Here is a 24,197-nt window from a genome sequence, read left to right on the forward strand (position 1 = left end):
CGACTCCCGGCGGTGACGAAACGCGGGGATTCAAACGCGGCCCTGAAGTTGTCACCGGACTCCGCCACCAGGACGACTTCATCGCTCCATCTCCACGACAGACGCGCGCGCCTTGGCTGCCGGCCACTCCGTCGTTACCGTCATCTCTTCCCTTGACGTGTCAGGCCCAAGCCCACTTCGGTTTCTTCACAGTCAATGTGACGTCTCTATCATCTGCACGTTCTCCACTCCGTGTGTTCCTCTTCATAACACCGCTAAAAATAGAAAATGTCTTTTGCTATTGGCTCATAGGTGGGACAATGGGGGGGGGGGGGTTTGTCCCATTCAGCTCAGGTGTTTGTTCCTCGTTTGTATTTCGGTTTTCACTCAGCCCATCTATTCTGTGGTTTGAACTAAGAACTGCCAAGCCAGTGTGGTTATCGTCAAGGTAACTACATTATCCAGACAAACGCGAGCCCTCCGTATAATCAGCTCGCAAAAAGCAGCCACCAACACTCGCCCTTCCACTTCTTATTTCACTTCTTCTTTTTCGTTCGTACGGCTGCTGCTGTAGACGCAGAACAATAACTCAAATTCCACATTCAGGCGGTGAAGCCAAATAACCGCGTCAGGAGCAGTAGCGGAGTGCATCGCTGCGATGTCCACTTCGTATTTGTGGATCGTCGTTACACGTTGCACGGTGTGTTCGGGATGACCACAGTCGCACACTCCTGGAGAGTTTTTAATTTTCCATTTGTGCATCAGGCATCAGCATCTACTGCCATGGTTTGTGCGGATGACCCTAACCAACTAGCCAGTACGACTCTCCCTCCCGCTGACACTAACCTTAACTAACTAGTCACCAACACTAGCCCTGTCACTGCCGCGAACCCTAACTAACTAGTCACCAACACTAGCCCTGTCACTGCCGCTAACCCTAACTAACTAGTCACCAACACTAGCCCTCCCACTGCCACTAACCCTAACTAACTAGCCATCCACATCCGAGCAGAATCCCTAAACCCGAACCAACTCGACAACACGCCACTGACAACTGCCCCCTCCACATTAACAACTCACTCCTAACCCTGCCCCCTATTCCTAACCCCAGCATTTAACCAGCCCCCTACCCTTTTCACTTACTGTTTAAATAACAATACCACTCATGGGATATGCTGCTCCCCCTCCCGCGCCAAACCTATCCCGCCCCCCGACCAAAAGCGAGTCTCAGTGACCGCGCGGCGCGTCAACACGGCAGCGGCACCGCGTTCTTCAGTAGCTGCCAGCACCAGGGCGTGTTTGCTACTCCTTGTACGTGCGGACTTCGTTTCGCAATCTCTCCGGGTTTTATTTTTCCACACCCGCCTCGCTCGCTCCCTTGCCCCTTTCCCTCGTCCCCTTGCCTGCACCCTTGCCTGCTCCCTTGTTCTCTTGCCCGCTGCCCTGCCCGTTCCCCCACTCCCTTGCCCGCTCGCTGCTGCTGCTGGGCGGTTCGCCGTCGCTTCGTCGAGAAGATCTCACGCGGCCGTTCCATCTGAATCATTGCTGCTCCCCAGAGCTCTCTGCTGCCGCCGATTATCTTCGATCCAAAGTGATCTCCTACTCAAAGGAGCATTGATACGAGGCGCGTTTCCTGGTTACAGTGGCGGGAGTTCCACGTTACTATGGCGGGGTCGAGTCTATCCATAGGAACCAGATGTTGTTGTTGCATGTATATGCATTCTTGAATCAACTCGCAACCACGAATCATCACAATTCGTCCCATCTTATGGCAGGGGTGGATCGTGGAATTTCTCTTGCTCATCGTCGTGATGACGATGATGAAGAGGACCCTGCACAGTAAAGAGGTTGGAGGCATTTGCAGGGGCGCCACGGTGCGAGATGTTGACAACCTCACCTGGTATGCAGGAGGTCGTGGGTTCGATCCCGACCCTGACGCCTGCTGCTGTATATTTGGAGTTTGCGTGTCTCTCTCTCTCCCCGTGGTCGCGTGAATTTTTCAACAGGTCCTCCGGTTTTTCCCTCCACATTTAGAATCAACATCGCGCCTTCAGAGTATTTGGCTGTTGCTATAAAATGACCACGTGACAGGTCGCTTCGTTGAGCTGTCAATCGTGGCCAGGTCGCTTCTGAAAAAATATCTACGCAGCTCAGTGGGGCCTTACCTGGTAAATAATTCTAAACTGTGTTTTTGATGTGAAGCAGCGTTTCGAGTCCCCACTGCGTTCACACTGCCCACCGCTCCACCCTGTGGCCAACACGACCACTTGCACGTTCACCGATCACCAGCCGTGCCATGAACACAGCCACCGCACGAGTCTGTCAGTCGAGTCCATGGATATCAGAGGTCGCAACCGGGTACCCGATGCCCGTACCCTACCCGATACCCAGCTACCCGTACCCAGCCGGGTACGGGTACCCGTTTGCGACCCTGGTGCGGCCGGGTACGGGTACGGGTAGGCCGTGAGTCACTGGTGAGTCACCGTTTGTCACTCATTTCCCAACGTCTTGTCTCTTCTCACAATTCAAGTTCCTAGAATCAACCCACCCGCGCCTGCAACACGGCTTCATCCCAGAGGTCGCAATCGGGTACCCGTACCCGTACCCTACCCGATACCCGGCCGGTTACGGGTAGCCGGGTATCGGGTAGGGTACGGGTACCCGTTTGCGACCCTGGTGCGGCCGGGTACGGGTGAGGAATGAAAACCCGTTTGGGCCCCTGGTGCGGCCGGGTATGGCTGAGGAATGAAAAACCGTTTGCGACCTCTGATGGATATTATACTTGCAGGTAAATCCGAGGATAAGAGCAGAATCGGTGCCACCCAGAGCCGGCAAAAAAATCTTCGTGGTACCGATGGGGATTTTTGCGCCACGAAATTCCTCCATCACTTCACCCGTCAGAAGAATTGTCCAGGAGATGGCGGCAGAGTAACAGATACGTGTATGAACGTACGTTGAACTTCTTTCGCACCGTACGTAGCCAACCGCGCTAATCGGAGGTGCGGATATATCCGTGCAGAGCTCTGAGTGAGTTTTATCCCCGGCGGGGCTGCAAAGAATCTGCACGTGGGTGTAAATTCGTCATCCCGATTCAGAAAAACGCATTGCAATGTGGAGGGTGGGTGGGGGGGGGCCGAGGGTAGTGAAAACAAACTTGATAATAGAAATTTCCAAAAATAATATGTAATTAAGGGCACAGTGTTCTTGATGAACGTGTTGACAGTTTTTTTAGTTGTTGACCGCCCTTGTGCACCGTTGCTAGCAACGCAGCAATAGCAGCAATAGCAGCAGCACCAAGTAACCTGTTGCGTGCGATGCCCAGGCATAGATCGTTTAATCAACAGATTCAAACATTCTTAAGTTCGTGATACGCGCAGCGAATGTTGTGGTGCGAGAATCGATTATTTTCCGTTCGTGTAAATCATTCCCTTAAGGGCAATTATCACAGCGAGAAAGTAAAAGAAGGCCGACAGGGAAAAACGAGGAGCGCTGGCAGCATAAGAATATTGAGCGGTGGCGTTTTCGCCGCTCGTTGTCGCAGAGGTTCACAGGTTACAATTCAGCGGCCGCCCTGATTAATACTGCGTGGTGTGATAAGTATGAATACTACAATACGTGTTATCTGCGTCGGAGCGGACATTCAAGATCCCGTGACATCAGTCACAAGAGTTGGCCAGCATCACGAATCCATATTTTCAACAACAAAAAATGTGTAATTACCAAAAAATGTTACTCAATTCAAATCTACGTCCTGCATCACGATATATCGTGCCCCCCCCTCCCCCCGACTGGCGACAACGTAGGCAGGACCCTCCTGTAAAAGAGCCATGAGGCTCGGCGAGGCTTTCCTGCGTCAATCAAAAGTAACCCGAGAGTGTGGGTCAAGGGGGGGGGGACCCCTTGGTAAAGAGGCACGGGGGGGGGGGGGCCTTGGTAAAGAGGCACAGCTGTGCATCGCCCGCATCGTCCACCAGGTGGCATTCACTCACTGCAGGAGGGGAGTGATGAGCGGCAACGGAGTCGAAGGCACCGCTCACGAAGCCGCGCGCCTTTTGATTCGAATCGACCTCCACCGCCACCATTATCATCATCATCGTGATACCAAAAAAAACACAACCATGATCTATCCACTGCTGGGTGATGAGATCACTTTCGCCGTTCGCCAGGTGGCTAACCCTACTCCAGTTTCCCCCCCCCCTCCCGACTCACTTAATGGAGTTTGTGCCAAACATGCCAACTATAGGGCCTGCGGAGCTGGGGCAGTTTGCAGGCGCCGGCGTCTGGCTGCCGTCCCTCGTGTGCGCGTGCCTGTGGCTTGCGCCGCGGCTCCGTTGCGCGTTACAAATTCCGCAGCCCGGGGAAGTGGCAGCTGTGTTCGATCTGGTGGAGATTTGTCGAACTTTATACGGCGCAACGTTATGCAGCACGCTACGTTGGGAGTCTACGCAGTCGGGGGAGCGGGTCGCGGGGGGGGGGGGCTATTGCTCTGTGCTTGCCAAATTTTATCCTTTGAGGATAATTTTTGGAAGTTGGTAAATGTGGACAGTCACCGGCACACAACGGCCGACTCTTCTTCGAACGACATCACGGTGTCTTTAACATCCACTGGCTGGCAGACCGCGCGCATTATCGTATTAACCAGGGTGGCCCGCCGGAATCGAACTGCGAACCTCTGCAACAAGGGGTCAATGCGCTACCACTTGGCCATATCATCGCCCGGCGTACACACACACGCACGCACGGCATATGTATGCATGGCATAAAGTGCCCATTTGTTCATCGATCTATAATGCGAGCGCTTGCGTTGGGCCATACCACCGAGATAACGCTGTGAACATGTTACGTGTAACGTGAGTCGCAAAATGGAAGAGGTTAAGCTCCGTGGTTATCTCGTCCACATATTAACGGTGTCATGTTCGCAGCAACATCCGTGTGCGGCATCTGCAAGATCTACGTATTTTATTTCGCTGCGCGGTAAACGCGTCTCCTCTCCTTTGTTTTACCGTTCGTTTGAATGGCCCTGACAACCCTTCCCCTTGCCCTGTGCCAAGGAATCGCAGCCCGTGCGAGGGGGTTCACGATGACGAACCAGACTCTTACCCTGAAGTGGAACTCCTCATTCCATTTTGGGTTCAGTGTCTGTAAATAAACAGCAAAGTACGCACACGCACACACGCACGCACGCACACACGCACACGTGTGAGGAGTGGCATAGCATGGTTGGCATGGGCACTGATGCAAGGAATTAAATGAGATCGACCTCTCCACCTGCCTAATTCCAAACTCTCCGCCCTCCACCCCCTCTCCATCGCCCGGCGCCATCGGCATCTCTGGACCGTGGATACCTCGTGCAGTTGCACCGACTGCGCACTCGGTAGCAACGCCACTGGGGGTTGTGGGTAAGTGTGTGTATTTGGTGGGGAGCGGTGGTGTAGTTGTTAGCGTGCCGCACTACGACCCCAGTTCGATTCCCGCTAAACGGCCAACAACACCGGTGACGATTATCTGAACCGGTGCTGGGCCTCCCCTAGGTCGACTCAGCCTAAAATGAGTACCTGGTGCGGTGTGTAAACATCAACACTGGGGAGACAAAGGCGGTCGGGCGTGGTGCTGGCCACCCACCTCCTCGTGTACCGTTCCGCCTTCATAGGTGCTACTCGCAAACAGCACTTGCCCCAACAGCATGTTCAGGCTACAAGGGCTATAAGTCTTTGTCTTTGTACGTGTGTACGTGTGCGTGTCTGTTTGGTGCATCCGTCTGTCTGTCCCGTGATCTCCTGCCATCGAGCATTTGACACTTCACGTGACCTCAAAGCGCACCTAGCCTGGCACAAGCGGCATGGTGACGTCACCGGCGGCGGCTGTCGTGTTGTTAGTCGGCGCATCCGAAGTGCTCGCGAACGGCGCTCGCCCCGACATCCTGTCAAAGTCTACGCGGGCGGGGGGGGGGATATTTGCCTTTGCGCATCTGTCTCCTGGTGTCTCTGCGTGTTTGCGTAACTGTTCGGGCGGCTATTTGGCATCGCGCGTGATGCTGGTCGCGCATTCGGACGGAGTGGAAGAGTAGACAAAGGGCACGTCGAGGCTGCGCTGTCACGGCGGGGACGGCGTGCGGGTCACGACCCTCGCCGATCAATCGCTCGCTACATGCGAGACTGCGATAAACAATTACGTAACAGACAACACTAATAATAACGGTGATCACAATAGCAAATAGGATCGCTGACGGTATACACGCGGCACGATGATACGTTGCCGTCTTGATCCGCTTTGCGCAGTTATGCAATTACGTTCGCAATTCGATGCAAAAATTTATTATTTGTTTAACCATTGCGGCTCACGGAGCATCTCCAGTGGCTGCAGGGTGAGCACACATCATCATCCTCATCCGTGATCCAATGGCGGAGCCAGGATTTTCAGGTAGGGGGAGTTGTTAGTAAGTGAGGACTTGTCCCTTGCTTTTTATTCGACGCGTGTGCGGCGATGGCGCAGCCCATCAATCGAGGGTCGAATTCGAACCACGTTGTGTGATCGGCATCGCGCTCGCAGTACACGACAGGGAAGTCGTGTACTGTTTACGCAACTGCGCACAATTCTGAGTCACTTATAACTGCTTTGTCGTTACTTATTGCCAATTATGGACTCAGACTATTGTCCTATCATCTCATAGAGTCCCTGGCACGTAATAATATGCTACACAGTGGCAGTGGGGGTCGCAAAATGCCGATTTATTACTAATAAACCCCAATGATCCGATCGAAATTAGGGATTTGAATCGGATCATTAGGGTGGGGGGCACGTGCCACCCCACCCCCCACTGGCTCCGCCAGTGCGTGACCTATCCACTGATGAATGAAGGCCTGCCCAAGCCATTGCTACATCGCATGGTCTCACAATCCACACGGAAACACACTTGAATTGATATTCTGGCTTCCCTGACCCTGTCCTAATGATGTTTTGGCGCGTAGTTTCAAGCGAAACGCCATATCCAAATTGTGCAAAATTTGGCCGGGGGAATTGTTTATCAACTCACCAGTGAGCTGAAACAATAGTTTCACCCTCCACAACAACAGTTGCAGCTCATGGTGGCGAGATGTTAACTACCTGGCGACGCACAAAGACAAAGATCGCCCGTGTCCCTTCCGTGATCAGTTTTTCCCTCCACATTTAGTATCATGCATTTAGAGTACGTGGCCGCTATACATTAACACGTGATAAGCCACTGCATTGTGATATCATTTGTGGCCAGGTCACTTCTGAAAAAGAGCGATCTATATAGCTCAGTGGGCCTTATCTGGTGAAATAAAAATAGTTCATGGGTGTGTTTTTTTTTTATAGTAAATAGTGTCGTCATTAAACGCCTGCGCCGCGTGACGACTCATTCGTTTGGCTGCGTCCGACGGTGGGGGGTCTTCACAACACACATTTGGTCGGATCGTTTCGTGGCCTAACCCCCAAAAAAATGTATATCTATTTCGAATCAGAATTCAAACTGCTACGAAAAATGGGCTTGGGACAGGACAGGTCACGATATGATGGCCAATGGGTAAATAATAATAACAATAACAGGGTAGCAGCCGGGATGGTGCTGGGTGGATTACAATATCGCAGAATCGCGAGAGATGACAACGGCTTGGTAAAGCCTTCATCCAGCAGTGAATGTATAGCTCACGGCTCATGGTGACAACAATGATGATGATGATGATTGCGATGCATCGGCACGCGGCCATTCGGCTTACGGGGTTTTGCAGGGTCAAGGGTCGCGGCCCTGCGCACCGACTGACCTTCTTGATGGTCTTGGTCTGCACCAACACGAGCTCCCGGTTCTCCTCCAGCTCGTAGAGAGACACCCGCACGTAGGGATCGCTGCCGGGGACACAAGAACACACCGCCGCGCTCACCCTCTGCTCGTCGTTACACGACCGCTACGCTGGTGACGACAATTGCACTCGTGAACGACTCTCGCTCATCGGGGCGGCCCGGGGTGGCACAGTTGGTCGGAGTGCTGACCGTGCACCGATGAGATCCTGGGTTTGAATTGAATTGAAGGCAGGTTTGCGGCCTCTTTGCGAATTTCAACCGGTTCCTCAAGCGGAGGGAGATGGTGATGAAAGACAAAGATCCCCCGTATAGCCTTAACAGACTGTTGGGGCAAGTGCTGTTAGCGACCACCTATGAAGGAAGGCCGGCATGGCCAACACCATGCCCGGCCGCCTTTGTCTCCCTAGTGGCGATGGTTACACTTCGCACCAGATAATCATTTGAGGCTGAGTCGACCTAGGGAATGCCCAGTTCCGGTTCAGCTAATCGTCACTGGTGTTGACCATGAGCGGGAATCGAATCCGGGTAGCTAAGTTCGTAGCGCAGCGTAGCGCAGCGTAGCGCGCTAACCGCTACACTACCGCTCCCCGCCCACCGCACACGCGCACGTACACACACACATAGAAAAGCTCATCACGTTAAATTTGGGCCTGCGCTTCATTTGGCCAGATTCCCCGCTCATGGAAATTAAAACCACCGGTGGGACTGTCACGCAACGGACATTACACCTCATATGCAGAACGAGTGGGAAGATGCCGTACACAGTAATTAAAAATAACATAATTACAGCCCTTTGTCAATTCACTGCTGGATGGGGGCCTCCACTCTTAGCGTCAACCGTGGGGGTTGTTTGACCATACTTCACCACGCTGGTCAGTGTGTGTTGGTAATAGGATGGGAGGAGGAGGGGGGGGCACGAGCCAGGCTCAGATATAGCACCACTGCTGATGTTAACTGTGGCCGCGAATCAATCTCAGATCTCCAGATTGGTAGGCACGGTGGGCGAACCACTGCGCCAACACTCTACCCCATTATTGTACGCAAGTGGGAATGCAACGGGGGGGTGGGGGGGGGGCAAAAAGAGGTAAGGTGACAACTTCCCCCAATTACGTCTCGGCAAGTACAATATGACCCCGTTCGCGCGTCATGTCCTGATTGAAAGACTTCCCACTCAGATCAGCCACAGACAGCAGGCTAACGGCACCACGTTATGGGGAACGGCCCGTGGAAGACGATATTGCAGAGCTACTTCTGATATTTGAATCAGAATATGGACTTATAGTAGAGGAGTCCGAAGAGCTTCAAAGATTTTTTCACAGATGTCCAGTAGGGGCAGGTCAGAACGTTACAACAAACAACACCAAAACACAATACAGAGTGCCTCTTGGCCACACGAGGCCATGTGGTGGCGAGATGTTAACTACCTCGCCTGGTATACAAGAGGTCGTGGGTTCGATCCCGACCCTGACGCCTGCTGTTTATTTGTAATTTGCATGTTCTCCCCGTGGTCTCGTGGATTTTTCTCCGGGTCCCCTCCGGCTTTTCCCTCCACATTTAGAAACGTGCGTTTAGAGTATTTGGCTGATTTAAATGTCCACGTGATGAGACGCTTCGTTGAGCTATCATTTGTGGCCAGGTCGCTTCTGAAAAAGAGCTACATAGCTCAGCGGGACTTAACCTTGTTAAATTAAAAGTTTAGTTTAAATTCTGAACTTCAGTTGTTGTTCACGTGGCCTCAACGTGCACATAGCCTAGCACAAGTTGATTTTTTTTCACGAGGTGAGAACTCAAAGAGACCAGGATGGGTCTAATTCGCAAGAGCAGTCTGTGTTGCCAGAATAACACAAATCTAAATCACATCAAATTACCACGAGATGAAGCAAACATAAATCAGAGTGAAAACAACCACTTTAAAGAAGTCATCGAAAATGCTGTGCAAACACAAAGCGATATGAGATCCGAAAAGTTGGCTTGGGCAATGGACTACATCTTAAATCAGAACAACACACCTCTCAAAGCACCCCAGGGGGCACAGCTGTTTTCAAAAGAGTGTCCGTCAAAGCGGCATTAAGTCTCAGAGTTGGAATTCAACACAATCGAGTGGAAAACAAGTTTAACAGTATGAATTCTAATGAGTTCGTGCACTCGCTGAAGACCGGGCTGAGACAAAGAATTCGTACAGAGCCCCAGGGCTTAATCGAGGTGCGGCCGAGAACCAATGGCGGACTAAGCTAGTGCGGGGCCTGTAGCATATGTTGTTATAAAGCGGCCCTAAATAAAAAAAAACATAAATATTAAAACACACAGTTTTTTAACTTGAATAGTAAAATAATTGTATTTTTTTATTTGCTATACAGCCAGATAATACGACAAATCGCTATCCTTAAACACCCAGTCGTTCATAAAAGTTTAAGGCGGTATAGTACTATAGTAATAGAGCAAGTGCAGAATCACTGAACTGGAATTGATAGCTTGAAAGCATTTAGCGTGGGGCCCTTGAAAGCGCGGGGCCTGTAACATATGCAGGGCCAGATTAAGATTGTGCAGGCCCCAGGGGCTGCAGGTACCGTGAGGGCCCCCAGTAATATTTTCAAAAAGGAAAACAAAGTTAAAGAAAAAAATATGTTTACATGGTTAACAACAAATAAAATGCGGCATTCACAAATAAAATAACTTTTCACATCATCTCTGGAGGCCCTCCAGCTGACGAAGGCTCCTGCAGCCCCTAAAGCCCCCCGTGCCTTAATCCGGCCCGGAGCATATGTAGGCACTTTTGCCACTGGGATAATCCGGCACTGTCTCCATGCAACCAACATGCCCGCTCGTTTCCCGCACCACATCTTGAGCCGCGGTCACATGATTTCAGTGCGCGTATCGCGAGCACACAAATCGATTGTAAATTAAGGAATTGCTAAAAGCTCATTGAGCACATGGCGATTGCCCTTCTCGAGCGAAAGCCAACATGCCTCTCTCTGCTCATCTCCGGTGGTGGCTTTGAGCCAGTGAGCGTGGGTGGGGGAAAGAATTCCAGCCCAAGGGATGGGAACGCGTCCAAGATGTGGTCAACCGGGACAGCGGGAGCGATGGAAATTAGCTCGTGTGCAGGTATCGAGATGGATATTTTTTTGTATTGTTGTTCAACATGAGCCCAGTGCAGAGCTTAACCCGTGACCAAGGGAAGAGTAGGGGGAGTGGTGCACATAAACTCCATGGACAAAAAAGTCCTAAGCTCAGTGCTCCTGGGTTTAGGGGAGGAGGGGTGGAATTTGGGCTCACTGCCGCACCCAGGTGATGACCGCGAGGGGGGAGCAAGGACTTTTACGTGGGGGGAAGGGAAAGATGAGAGAAGAATGGCACAAGTAAGGGGACAGAAGGGACAGGGAAGGAGTGGGGGAGGGTCTGGATGGATTGTTAACATGGCGGGATTGTGAGAGGTGGCGGCCGCTTGGGGGGAGGAAGGGGGGGAGGGGGGAGGAAGGCCTTCATCCAGCAGTGGATAGATCGTGACTGAAGACGATGAAGAACAACGTTCTGATTTTGGAGTAGCCTAGCGCGCCAGTGTCGCCACACCACGTGGCCCCCGCGGACACCAAGACCCGCGGGACAACTTCTCTCGATGTCACGGCGAGCAACGAGCGTCCTTTTAAAACGCGTATTTATTTTAAAAGGACGACAACATGTTTGGCCGCGCGAGCGGAGGGGGCCGGTAAAACAATACACAAAAAAAATGAAATGTGCCACCTCGCAAAAGATTTCGATTTAAAGCTTTCGTGACTGCAGGGATTCATCTTCTTGGTTCTTTCGGTAAAGTCACGTAGAATGGAAATAATAAAATAATAAAAATAAAACAAAATAAAATAATTGAGGACGGCTGCTTGCGTTGTGGCCGAAACGTCGTGAGAATTATTTGATTATGTTTTATTTTTATTATTTTATTACTCGCAAAAGATGTTTAATTACGACGCCACGGACCGTAATTAGGTTCCGGTAACGAGCGCGGTTTCGGATGTCAATCCATCGCTGTCGAATTAGGAGCAGAGGGAGGGAGGGAGGTCTGCGTGTCGAGTTTCTAATTTGCAGCAAACAAACTTGCACCAGCTCTCTCGCCAACTTCAGCAGTTTTTTTATTGCTGCGGTTGTCCCACCTGGTGACGATTGCGTGTGTTGCGATCGAAACGTCGTGATCGATTAGTTTTCTACCCACGTGACTTTACCGAAAGAACGAAAGAGTATGGATCCCTGCAGTCACGAAAGCTTCAAATCAAGATTGGCACCGCTCGTCGTTTTTGCGATTTGAAAAGTCCTCTTACTTTCTTATTGGAATAGGTTTATTATTTATTATAACTTTACTTATTTAACTTAACAATTGTTCTATGTTTGATTGTTCCATTTCATAAAAAAAAAATACATGTTGGAAGCAATTAATATCTTTTAAGTTCTCATCCTTGCATTAGAATACATAAGAGCAGTTCATATTTTGATGGTATCACGTGGTAATGGCACATCACATGTCTGGAGCCCGCACACGGGCAGAGAGACCTTCCACAAAGTGGCCCTTGGCTGTGGCGTTCGCGTAAAAGCGATTCAGTGGGAGCCGCGCTGCTGTGCTCGTGTGGCCGCATTACAACAACAAAAAATTGCGAATGTTACCGACAGACGCTGCTACCCCCAACACCCTTGCGCCCCCCACCCGGCCCGATGCAACTGAACGGAGGCGCGGATCGCACAACAATGTTTTACCTATTTACCTATTTTTTATCTACGTGACTTTACCGAAAAAACCTAAGAATATGAATCCTTGCAGGCACGAAAGCTTCAAATCTAGAACACAATAGCCGCCTATTTGTCTCGTGTGTGCGTGTGTTTGTGTGTGTGTGGGGAGCGGTAGTGTAGCGGCGACCCGAGTTCGATTCCCGCTCACGGCCAACACCAGTGACGATTTTCTGAAGCGGTCCCGGGCCTCCCCTAGGTCGACTCAGCCTAAAATGAGTACCTAGTGCGATGTGTAAACATCGCCGCTAGGGAGACAAAGGCAGCCGGTCGTGGTGTTAGGCCACCCACCCCCTCGTGTGCCGTGCCGGCCTTCATAGGTGCTCGCTAACAGCACTTGCCCCTACAGTCTGTTAAGGTCATACGGAGGATCTTTGTGTGTGCGCGTGTGTGTGCGTGCTGAACTTCGCGAGTGATCTTTGTTTTATTTGCCAAAGTTGGACCGTGGCGCCGGGCACACGATGGCCGCCTCTTCTCCGAACGCCGTCGCGAGATTTATAACGTCCACTGTAAAAAACTAGACGGCGTGCGTTATTTTACGGCATTTACCAGGACGTCCTGCCGGAACCGAACCGCTAACCTCAGCAGCAATGTGCGCGTACGTATGCTGAACTTCTTTCGCGCCGAACGCAGCCAACTGCGCTAATCGGAGGCGCGACCACTGTGTCCATTATCAGCGTGCAATTATGAAGTCCTCCGTCCGTGACTTTACCCGTCGATTTTCATCAAACACTTCGAACAGGAGGCGATGGTTGTGCGGGGTGCCCACTCCCGCCCAGTGACGTCACCATCCTGCTCATCCTCTCCCCGGACTCGCGTCTTCACGTTGCGCTCCGCCATCGCCCGTTGCTGCCTCGCGGCTCGCGGAGCCGTCGCTCGCCAGCAAGAGTCGGCACGTTTGTGCTCTCGCCCCCGTCGTCTGACTCATCTCGCTCTCCGCGCGCTAACGCGACACCTCATTCCTTCCCCCCTCGGCGCAGCATCACAGCCTCGTGTCCCCGGGCTACTTCTGAGAGCCGTTGCGAGTGACCTCCCTTTGAGCGCCGTGGCTCTTCTTAACCTGGGCGGCGCGAGGCACCCCCGGGGGGTGCGAGATGCCTTTCTGTGTGTGCGGGGAGGGGGGGGGTTGCGGAACGTAGCCAGATCTTTTTAGAAGGTAAACCATCGAAGCACAAATTAAACACGGGCACGTGAGTGCAACTTTGTTTCATCAAGCCCGATGCATTTATCAGCATGTTTTGTTACGATTGAGAACCAATAAGGATGCAAGGCTGCAGTCAAGGTGAAGAGCCACTGCTCGAGAGGGAGCTGCGCACGGTCACACGGCACTCATTCATTAAATTCTTGGAGCTGGAATTAGATTTGCCAAATTAAAGGAACCAAAAAAATAGACGATCTCACTCGACTGGAGAATGCCGTGGGACGACTGGTACCTGGGTTTGAACCGAGGTTCTCAGCGGTGGAGGGCTTCAGGTTCACTGCTCTGCAACGAGCCACCCAGCCCACTCATCTTTCTTTTATTCCACGAATTATCATCATCATCATCTCACTCTGAGCCACCTCGTCTCCGTAGGTGTCATCAGAAGCCCACCACATCACGACTGGGGGGTAGAGCGATCTTCACTGACGTTGAGTGCTCACCAGAGACGAACGTCACTCACTGGAGTGCAATGCACCTCACTGCAATGGAGTACAACGGTCATCACCTAGGAAGACTGCTCCTCACCCCAGGATAATGCTCCTCGCAAAATTCGAATTCCCCTCGCTTCGAGTCGTCTGCTGCTCATTGAGAGCCGAATCATCCTCTGCCAACGCAGCGGCATCAGCTCCCTTTGGCACTCGGTGTCCCGGGGCTTTGCGAAGACCCCGCACGGCCTCGGCGGGCACGTGACGACACACGCTGGTCCAGCCGCTGGGCACGGACACCTCTTGTCACGTGCAAAGTGGGGCGGGGGGGCACACCTGTTGAGCAGGTATTGCCGCACGTCCATTCGCTTCTCAAGAGCCGTTCCCCGCAGTGATCACGGACGATCGAACGAGACCCTTCTCCGCACACATCGCCGCGTGTTTGACTTTTGGGGCTCTTGTTCCGCCAGCGAGCGAGCCAGCGAGCGGGTGAGCGTGTTTATTCGGCACGCGTTTAATAATAATTTTACAAAAAATAACGATTTAAGCGTTTTTTTTTTTCGAATTAGCGCGACGTCACGCCGCCCGTTTGTGCCTTGGCGCGCTGGGCGGGCATCGCACAACACGTCCCGTTCCACTCCGTCCAAAATGTGAAATTGGTCGCAGTTGACTTTGCGCGTTTTATTGCAACGTGTTCACCTTTACGATCGCGTTGTATTTTGACGACGAGATCAATTGGGTGATTGCAGAAGAAACTAGTGCGTTTTACTATTATTATCATCATCATCATTTTACTTGTATACCCAGGAAAAATTATCCGAGTCTCAACTCTTTTGCAGGAGGGTCCTGCTAAGTTTTCACAACAGGTGATGATTGCTGTGCGTTTCCAAATGACATTATTCGCGGTGTCATTTTTCAAATTTGGCAAACCTAATCGTTGACGTCAGCAATCAAAGGCACACTGGCGGGTCTTTATTGCCCACCGTGATGCAGATGGCGCGCAGCAATTCATCGTTAATACACTCGCAGGCGTTAACCAGGATGGCCTGCCGGATCCCAACCGCGAACGTCTGCAACAAGCGGCGAACGAGGCTGCCGCTGGGCCGTGTCACCGTCCCGTGTGGTTATTGCCACGCAAGTGCGCTGGGCCATGAAGCAGGCACGCAAGGCCTTGACGCGTGGCTTCTCCGCGCTTGATAACCTCTGTGGCCCACATCCTCGACATAGGCTTTACGCATGGCCGTGCTTCTCCATATTAAACGTTTACGTGGAAAAACATTTCAAAAATTTTTGCTTTGATCACGGCCGTAACAAATTCTACGCTTGGTGCAGATTCAAGCGAAACGGCGAATCCGATTGGTAGAGTCGATCGTGAGAGTTGGTCTGCAAACTCACCGGCCGATGAGCGAGATGAAGCAATCCTATTTAGCGAGTTCATCGCTTGTACATCGCGCGACAATTTCATTTGTTTGGCCGCGTCGGGTGGCGGAGGGTCTTACGACACACATTTGGCCAGATCGTTACGTGGCAATAACCCAAAAATCTGTGATGCATAAAAGTGTATTTTTATAGTATATCAATGCGCAAAGCTAAACCAAAACCCAATCAGAATCAGAATATTTATTTATACTAGAGGAATCCAATGAGCTCTTTTTAAGAGATGTCTAGTAGGGGCAGGTCAGAACGTTACAAAAAACAAGACGAAAAGCACCATAGGAGTGCAAAGTATAAGATAGGCAAATAATTCGATTAAAAATGTAATACAAATAAAACCAAACTATGTTTTTTTACCTATCCAGGTAAAGCCCACCGAGCTATTAGCTTCTTTTTCAGAAGCGACCTGGCCACAAATGGCAGCTGAAGGTGGCACGTGGGTGTCAAAGTTCATCAAAACATCACGACACCGTAGTAATAGGTTTCTACCCTTTCAACTGGTACAAAAACTGACACCTTTATACAAGGCATCATGTTTGCAATAACCACAACACAAGCAGTCAAAATGCAAACAAAAAGAAACAACTTTGATGATGATAATGATATGCACTGTCCTTGAAGTTGATTGGTCCACACCCGAGACAGCTTTCCTTAGAGCCTAGTCTCCATTGGTGTTGGACCAGATGATGACAAAAGGCGTACAAAAACAGAGTATTGAGAGCTCGGGGTAAGCATTTACACTATGAGACCTCCTTTACCAGTGGCAAAATATAATAATAGGTTTTGCCACTGGTAAAGGAGGTCTCATAGTGTAAATCACGACACCGGTGGAGTACCCAGAAAATAATGTCGCGAAAATGAACGCGGCCGAGCGGTCACGTGACGCCGAGATAACGATTGCAAATAATCGCTCAGACACTTGGCCGTTTCAGTCACCCTCCTCTCCGCCTGGAGGTGTCTCCCTGGCGGTTTCAGTCAAAAACATTTTTTTTTTTATAAATCACAGTCGCCTGAGCACAAGCCCAGTGGCACGTAACGCCAAGCGGCCAGCTACAAACGGCGCGATCGAAGGGCTTGTGAAGCAGGATTAATTCGTTCACACGTGTTCGTGAATTGAGCAAAAGAGCTGTACGAACTTGGAGACGTTGGGAAGGAATTGCAAAGTCAAGCATTTGCGAGGGGGGAGAAAGCAGCAAGAGAAGCGTTTGTGACCTGCAGTGTGGCGAGAGCGGGCGAGTGAATGGGTGGGTGGCTGAGCGAGTGGCTGAGCGAGTGGCTGAGTGCTTTGTTGTGGCCTGCAGTGCGGTGGTTGAATAGTGTGGATCGGACAAAAGGAGTCGATCTGTTAGAGTGCTCGTAATGTCCATGGGAACAACAATCATGGAAGTTGCAATAGATGCGTGACAAGGAAGCGAGGTGTGGTCTGACCGATCAATCACCCCGACTGCTTAACGTTGCATTGTTATCAGGTGGTGCACCGAGGTAGGGTCTGGGTGTGCGTCACCGCCACACACGACCAACAAGACGTGTCCAGATCTCCGAGGGAGCGTGACACGCGCGTGGTGCGGTACAATACCTAATGTATTACTTTGTGCCGATTTGTGTCCTCTCTCTGTGTGCCGTTGTGATGTCTGTCTGCTTGTATGTCTGTCTATAGTTTTCTAGTTAGATTTTTGTTGCTATTTCTTTTATACCTGATGATGATTGCTTGTGTTGCAATCGAAACGTCGTAATATGTTATTTTAATTTATTATTTTATTTTTAGACGTGACTTAACCGAAAAGAACCAAAGAAGAATGTATTACTTACTGTTAGTAACTCAGCTTATTGGAGAGTATATTTAGTATACTGATGCTACTGATGCAGTTTATATTTTAGTTTTTTTACGTGGTGGTTTAGTTGCTGCAGCTCCATCCTATTAACATTCCTTCCCTTTATTAATGCTAACCCTACTCCCTCCCTTTGATGCTGCTAATCCTGCATAATGCACGGGCATAATATGACTTTGAAACCCCCCGCCCACCTCCTACGCATTCCACAAGTAGTGACTAATCCCATATCTGCATTTCCCATAAATATTCTAAATTCCTCTTGATATGTAAATTATTTTGTCAAGGCGCTCTTCCCCCTCCAACCCAGCTTAAATATACGCTGCCAAGCCTGGTGGTGTTCATTCAGACGCTGTCTTTCCGACAGACCTGTTCTTCACCTGAGGAAGGGCTGCTTGCGTTGTGGCCGAAACGTCGTGAGAATTATTTTATTATGTTTAATTTATTTTATTTTATTATTTCCCTTCTACGTGACTTTACCGAAAGAACCAATAAGATGAACGCAAGTCTCGTTTTGTTGTTGTGTGCGTGTGTGAACATCAGAGGGCAAACACCAATTAAAACGCAGAATTCAATATCGCGCGTGCAAACACGACGATGGGAATGATTTACTCACGAAAGCCCTCGCCGAGTTTCAGGCGTGCCTTGTTACAACTTCGATGTTTGGCCAATCCCATTAACGAGCGGCTTTAGTCGAATGTGAGAGGCAACTGGAGAAGCTGCAGACCCCCCCCCCCCCACACGCATGCCAAGGGTGGCGGAAGATGTGTGCCGGTAAACACTCGGCACTGTCAACTCACAGCCACCTCTGCAGCCAGACGCAGCTGACAAAACACCTGGCAAGCCCTAGCGGCCACACCATCAAAATACCAGGCTGAGAACCTGCTTAGCTTTTGATGTTTGAAGGGAGGGCATTTAGGGTGATAACGGTGGCGTGAAACAGGCCAACATCAAACGGTTCTGGCGTGCACGACAACAACAAAAGGCTGCAAAGCAAAAAGTGAAACATCATACAGCGGAAAAATGTCACGACATCAAACGGTGCCAAAGCGATGCACCGTAGCTCAGAAGAGAGAACAAGAGGGGGGGGGGAGCGGGGGGGTCTCGCTCTCCAGCGAACTCCTTGAGGGTCGCGGGCATAGACTGGAACACAGGAGGTGGTGTGTGACGAGCAGCCACAGTGAGAGATAGACTGGACATGGGGGGCGAGTGCATGCAGGGGAGAAGAGAAGGGGAGAGGGAGGAGAGCACGTGGAGGGGAGTGGAGTGAGATGAGAGGGGAGAGGTAGGAGAGCACGTGGAGGGGAGTAGAGTGAGATGAGAGGGGAGAGGCAGGAGAGTGCGTGGAGGGGAGTGGAGTGAGATGAGAGGGGAGAGGTAGGAGAGCACGTGGAGGGGAGTGGAGTGAGATGAGAGGGGAGAGGTAGGAGAGTGCGTGGAGGGGAGTGAAGTGAGATGAGAGGGGAGCGGTAGGAGAGTTGCGTGGAGGGGAGTAGAGTGAGATGAGAGGGGGAGGTAGGAGAGTGCGTGGAGGGGAGTAGAGTGAGATGAGAGGGGAGAGGTAGGAGAGCACGTGGAGGGGAGTAGAGTGAGATGAGAGGGGAGAGGCAGGAGAGTGCGTGGAGGGGAGTGGAGTGAGATGAGAGGGGAGAGGTAGGAGAGTGCGTGGAGGGGAGTAGAGTGAGATGAGAGGTAGGAGAGTTGCGTGGAGGGGAGTAGAGTGAGATGAGAGGGGAGAGGGAGGAGAGTGCGTGGAGGGGAGTGGAGTTAAATGAGAGGGGAGAGGTAGGAGAGTGCGTGGAGGGGAGTGGAGTGAGATGAGAGGGGAGAGGTAGGAGAGCACGTGGAGGGGAGTGGAGTGAGATGAGAGGGGAGAGGTAGGAGAGTGCGTGGAGGGGAGTGAAGTGAGATGAGAGGGGAGCGGTAGGAGAGTTGCGTGGAGGGGAGTAGAGTGAGATGAGAGGGGGAGGTAGGAGAGTGCGTGGAGGGGAGTAGAGTGAGATGAGAGGGGAGAGGTAGGAGAGCACGTGGAGGGGAGTAGAGTGAGATGAGAGGGGAGAGGCAGGAGAGTGCGTGGAGGGGAGTGGAGTGAGATGAGAGGGGAGAGGTAGGAGAGTGCGTGGAGGGGAGTAGAGTGAGATGAGAGGTAGGAGAGTTGCGTGGAGGGGAGTAGAGTGAGATGAGAGGGGAGAGGGAGGAGAGTGCGTGGAGGGGAGTGGAGTTAAATGAGAGGGGAGAGGTAGGAGAGTGCGTGGAGGGGAGTAGAGTGATATGAGAGGGGAGAGGGAGGAGAGCGCGTGGAGGGGAGTGAAGTGAGATGAGAGGGGAGCGGTAGGAGAGTGCGTGGAGGGGAGTAGAGTGAGATGAGAGGGGAGAGGGAGGAGAGTGCGTGGAGGGGAGTGGAGTTAAATGAGAGGGGAGAGGTAGGAGAGTGCGTGGAGGGGAGTAGAGTGATATGAGAGGGGAGAGGGAGGAGAGCGCGTGGAGGGGAGTGAAGTGAGATGAGAGGGGAGCGGTAGGAGAGTGCGTGGAGGGGAGTAGAGTGACATGAGAGGGGAGAGGTAGGAGAGTGCGTGGAGGGGAGTAGAGTGACATGAGAGGGGAGAGGGAGGAGAGTTGCGTGGAGGGGAGTAGAGTGAGATGAGAGGGGGAGGTAGGAGAGTGCGTGGAGGGGAGTAGAGTGAGATGAGAGGGGAGAGGTAGGAGAGCACGTGGAGGGGAGTAGAGTGAGATGAGAGGGGAGAGGTAGGAGAGTGTGTGGAGGGGAGTGGAGTGAGATGAGAGCGGAGAGGTAGGAGAGTGCGTGGAGTGGAGTGAGATGAGAGGGGAGAGGCAGGAGAGTGCGTGGAGGGGAGTAGAGTGAGATGAGATGGAGAGGTAGGAGAGTGCGTGGAGGGGAGTAGAGTGAGATGAGAGGGAGAGGTAGGAGAGTGCGTGGAGGGGAGTAGAGATGAGAAGGGAGAGGTAGGAGAGTGCGTGGAGGGGAGTGGAGTGAGATGAGAGGGGTGAGGCAGAAGAGTGCGTGGAGGGGAGTGGAGTGAGATGAGAGGGAGAGGTAGGAGAGTGCGTGGAGGGGAGTAGAGATGAGAAGGGAGAGGTAGGAGAGCGCGTGGAGTGGAGTGAGATGAGAGGGGAGAGGCAGTAGAGTGCGTGGAGGGGAGTAGAGTGAGATGAGAGGGGAGAGGTAGGAGAGCGTGTGGAGGGGAGTGGAGTGAGATGAGAGGGGAGAGGTAGGAGAGTGCGTGGAGGGGAGTGGAGTGAGATGAGAGGTAGGAGAGTGCGTGGAGGGGAGTGGAGTGAGATGAGAGGGAGAGTTAGGAGAGTGCGTGGAGGGGAGTGGAGTGAGATGAGAGGTAGGAGAGTGCGTGGAGGGGAGTGGAGTGATATGAGAGGGGAGAGGTAGGAGAGTGCGTGGAGGGGAGTGGAGTGAGATGAGAGGGGGAGGTAGGAGTGCGTGGAGGGGAGTGGAGTGAGATGAGAGGTAGGAGAGCGCGTGGAGGGGAGTGGAGTGAGATGAGAGGGAGAGTTAGGAGAGTTAGGAGAGTGCGTGGGGTGGAGTAGAGTGAGATGAGAGGTAGGAGAGTGCGTGGTGAGGCGACGCCCGGCGCTGTTTCCTGGAGGGCGCCGTAACAGCGGAGCCCCCTCCACACCCCCAGCGAGCACGGCCCAGCCTCGCAAAGTCATCCACACGGGGCCCCGAAGGCTACGCACGAGGTAAACACCGCCACCACCACCACCACCCCCCCACCACCACCTGTACTACCATCCCCCTCTCCCCCCACCACCACCAACCCTCTCCTTCAACCACCGCCACCTCCACCACCACCCTCTTACTCCCCCCCACCACCACCTCCCCCCACCACCACCACCCTCTTACTCCCCCCCCCCCCCCCCCACCCCCCCCCCCCCCACCCTCCTCCCCCACCACCACCACAGCTGCCAAGGCGGGGCTGTCCACCCAAGGGATCCGTGGTCGTTATGAGCACGAGATCTCAACACCCGCGTTACGTTTCCGTGTTTTTCAGAGCAACAATAATATAAATCGAGTGTTTGGCATATCTGTTGATACGTTTGATTTACAATTTAATATGCATGTTCAAAATATCGGCGATGTATTTAACACTTTTTTTTGCCAGTATCAAAATATGAAAAAATAAGAAGAGGTTTTACCCTTTCTGGAAATAAAACGGGTGTTGGGATGTTCATGATACAGCTGCTCACTCCGAGCCAAGGCCGTAGCCATGGAGTCAACTTTGGTGGTGACCAAATCTTCCAGGGTGTCTGGGGGTCCCAACCCAGAAAAATATAAAAATTTGAAAACTAATTTCTTGCCTAAAATATAAAAAAATTCCCTAACGCATGGGATGGACTTTTTATTTATTTTTTACAATAATGTCTAAGAGTGTATTGTATTACATTGCTCTGTTTTTACTTTTTTACCATTTCTTGTTCCATTGTATGTAATGGCAGAGATTAGGGATTCATAAAGTACAACCATAACCACAATCATATAAACAGAAATCTATGCATTGTTATATGAAGACAAGTCCAGATATTGTGGCCAAGGTTTAGCAAATTGTTGTTTTTATTATTTTTTATAGCAATATATTGGAGGGGGGGACATTTTGAGCATATTTGAATATTGGGGGGGGGCATGTCCCCCCGCCAAATATATATTATAATTACGGCCTTGCTCTGAGCAATACATGCTCCGATACGTGTGGCATTGTCCTTGTGCTGGTCACCTTTTGACGCTCTCTGGTGTGACACTGGTGATGAGACAAGGCCATGAAGAAGGCTGTCTCTGGTGTAGGCCAATCATTTTCAGAGTCAATGTGTTCATTCTCAGAGCATTGTTTCACGTTCAGCACAATTACGTGTGGTTAACGGCAACTTCATTCCTTGCAAAAGGCATCTATTTGGTGTTTGAAGATCTTGACACGTGTTTTATTGCCAGTGAGGATAAAACCTATTCTTATTTTTCATCTTGATTTGAATTTTCATATTTCGCACTTATTTAACGTGTCAATTATCGGCATATTACATAACTTGATGTCCTTAATTACCGACGAATTGTAATTTAGAGCTCCTTCCGTCAAGCCACCGCTGGATGAAGGCCTTCCCACGTGGTATTGTTTGACCATACTTCACCAAGTTGTTCAGTGTGGGATGGTAAAATTGGGGGGGGGGGGGGCAGAGTAGGTGGGTGGGGGGATGCGGTACAAGGGAAAGACCCCGGAACAGATATCGCTCGCCAATGATGTTAGTCGTGGGCAGGAATCAAACGGAAGTGCTCAAGTTCAAAGTGCGGTGCACGGGCCATTTCATCTGAGTTCTGCCCATGTGTTCAATACAGTAACACAGTGTGCGTTGAAAATACCAAGAAGACTATGAACGTGTCTGGAATTGCATTGAGGAGGCGGCAAGAGGAACTCCTGAGTCAGAGTATTATCTCCGCAGGTTTCAAATAATTCAAACTGTTCAGAAAAATAAGTGGCCGTGGGCAGAACTCACTACGGTGACGAGATGTTAACTACCTCGCCTGGTATACAGGAGGTTGTGGGTTCGATCCCAACCCTGATGCCTCCTGTATATTGACAGCTTGCGGGTTCTCCGGTTGTTCCCTCCACATTTATAACCAACATCATCATGCGCTCAGAGTATTTGGCTGCATTAAGTTTCCACTCGATAAGCCACTTTGTTGAGCTATCATTTGTGATAGGTAACTACCTGGTAAAATACAAATTGTTTAGAACGGATAATGCGGTCGGTCAAGACGAGTGAAGGAGTGGCAGCCAAGGAATGGAACACGGCATCCGAGAGGACGTCCCCCGAGGGAGATGGAACGACGATAACAATCGGATCGTGTGCAGGTGCTGGGTGGATCATTTCATCGTGGGATCGTGAGAGGTGGCGGCGGCTTTTGGGGGATGTCTTCATCCAGCAGTGGGTTGCCCATGGCTGATGAAGACGAGTTAGCATGCGATCGCCCTGTCACGTCTGAAAGGTTTACCGTGTTTCTGCATTTTATCACTTTGGAGCCAACTGTGTTTGTGATTTTTCGTTGTTGTTTTATGGTGGACCCAAAAAAAACACAAATGCAGGGCCTGCAGGGTTTCACCCTGTGAACCTGGGGTCATCTTTTACCGCGAGTCCAATTTTCTACTGTCAAAAACATTCCAATGAAAACCCTCCGAAAAAACTGGTTTTATTTCACTCGTAAAAAACGACTCACGCCCCTGCTCATCAGCACACGTTCGACAAAAAAACAGCGCCGTGTCGGGTAAACACGTTGTTCCTGCTGAAGGATCCAATGGGTAAGTGTGTGTGTGTAGCCCGAGTCTGTCGCATTTCAAAGGTGTCCCCAGAAGCCCAGTGGGCCAGAGCACTGAGCTGGCAACGCTGAGATCATGTACGCACGTACGTTAACTTCTTTCGCACCGTACGTATCCAACCGTGCTAATCGTAGGATGGGCGAGTGTGTGGGTGAGTGACTATGTGAGTGGGTGAGTGATTATGTGAGTCTATGCACGTACGTACGTTAAACTTCTTTCGCACCGTACGTAGCCAAGCGTGCTAATCGGAGGTGCGGGGGAAGGACGAGAAACTAAACACTAAAAAACTGTTAGAAGGAAATTAGTTTTCAATATAGATTTTAAAAGTGAATAGCTCCAGCGGCTTCCTAATATCAGAAGGAAGAGCGTTCAAGACGACGGCAGAATGGCATCTAAAGGCGTG

At 51.3% G+C, this 24,197-nt stretch overlaps 1 protein-coding gene across 4 annotated transcripts in view; it reads right to left on the reverse strand.

The window, feature by feature from the left end:
• Positions 1-24,197, reverse strand: part of LOC144945865 (E3 ubiquitin-protein ligase NEDD4-like) — a 133,101-nt gene that overhangs the window by 88,169 nt on the left and 20,735 nt on the right. For all 4 annotated transcript variants that reach the window (XM_078874465.1, XM_078874464.1, XM_078874463.1 and 1 more), the window contains exons 3-4: positions 7,764-7,845; positions 5,080-5,118 (exon numbers count right to left, since the gene is read on the reverse strand). In XM_078874465.1, coding sequence (XP_078730591.1) covers positions 5,080-5,118; positions 7,764-7,845 — 121 coding nt within the window. The remainder of the gene's footprint in view (positions 1-5,079; positions 5,119-7,763; positions 7,846-24,197) is intronic.

Source organism: Lampetra fluviatilis, chromosome 39 (assembly GCF_964198595.1).
Source record: "Lampetra fluviatilis chromosome 39, kcLamFluv1.1, whole genome shotgun sequence".
In the NCBI taxonomy this organism is placed as follows: domain Eukaryota; kingdom Metazoa; phylum Chordata; class Hyperoartia; order Petromyzontiformes; family Petromyzontidae; genus Lampetra; species Lampetra fluviatilis.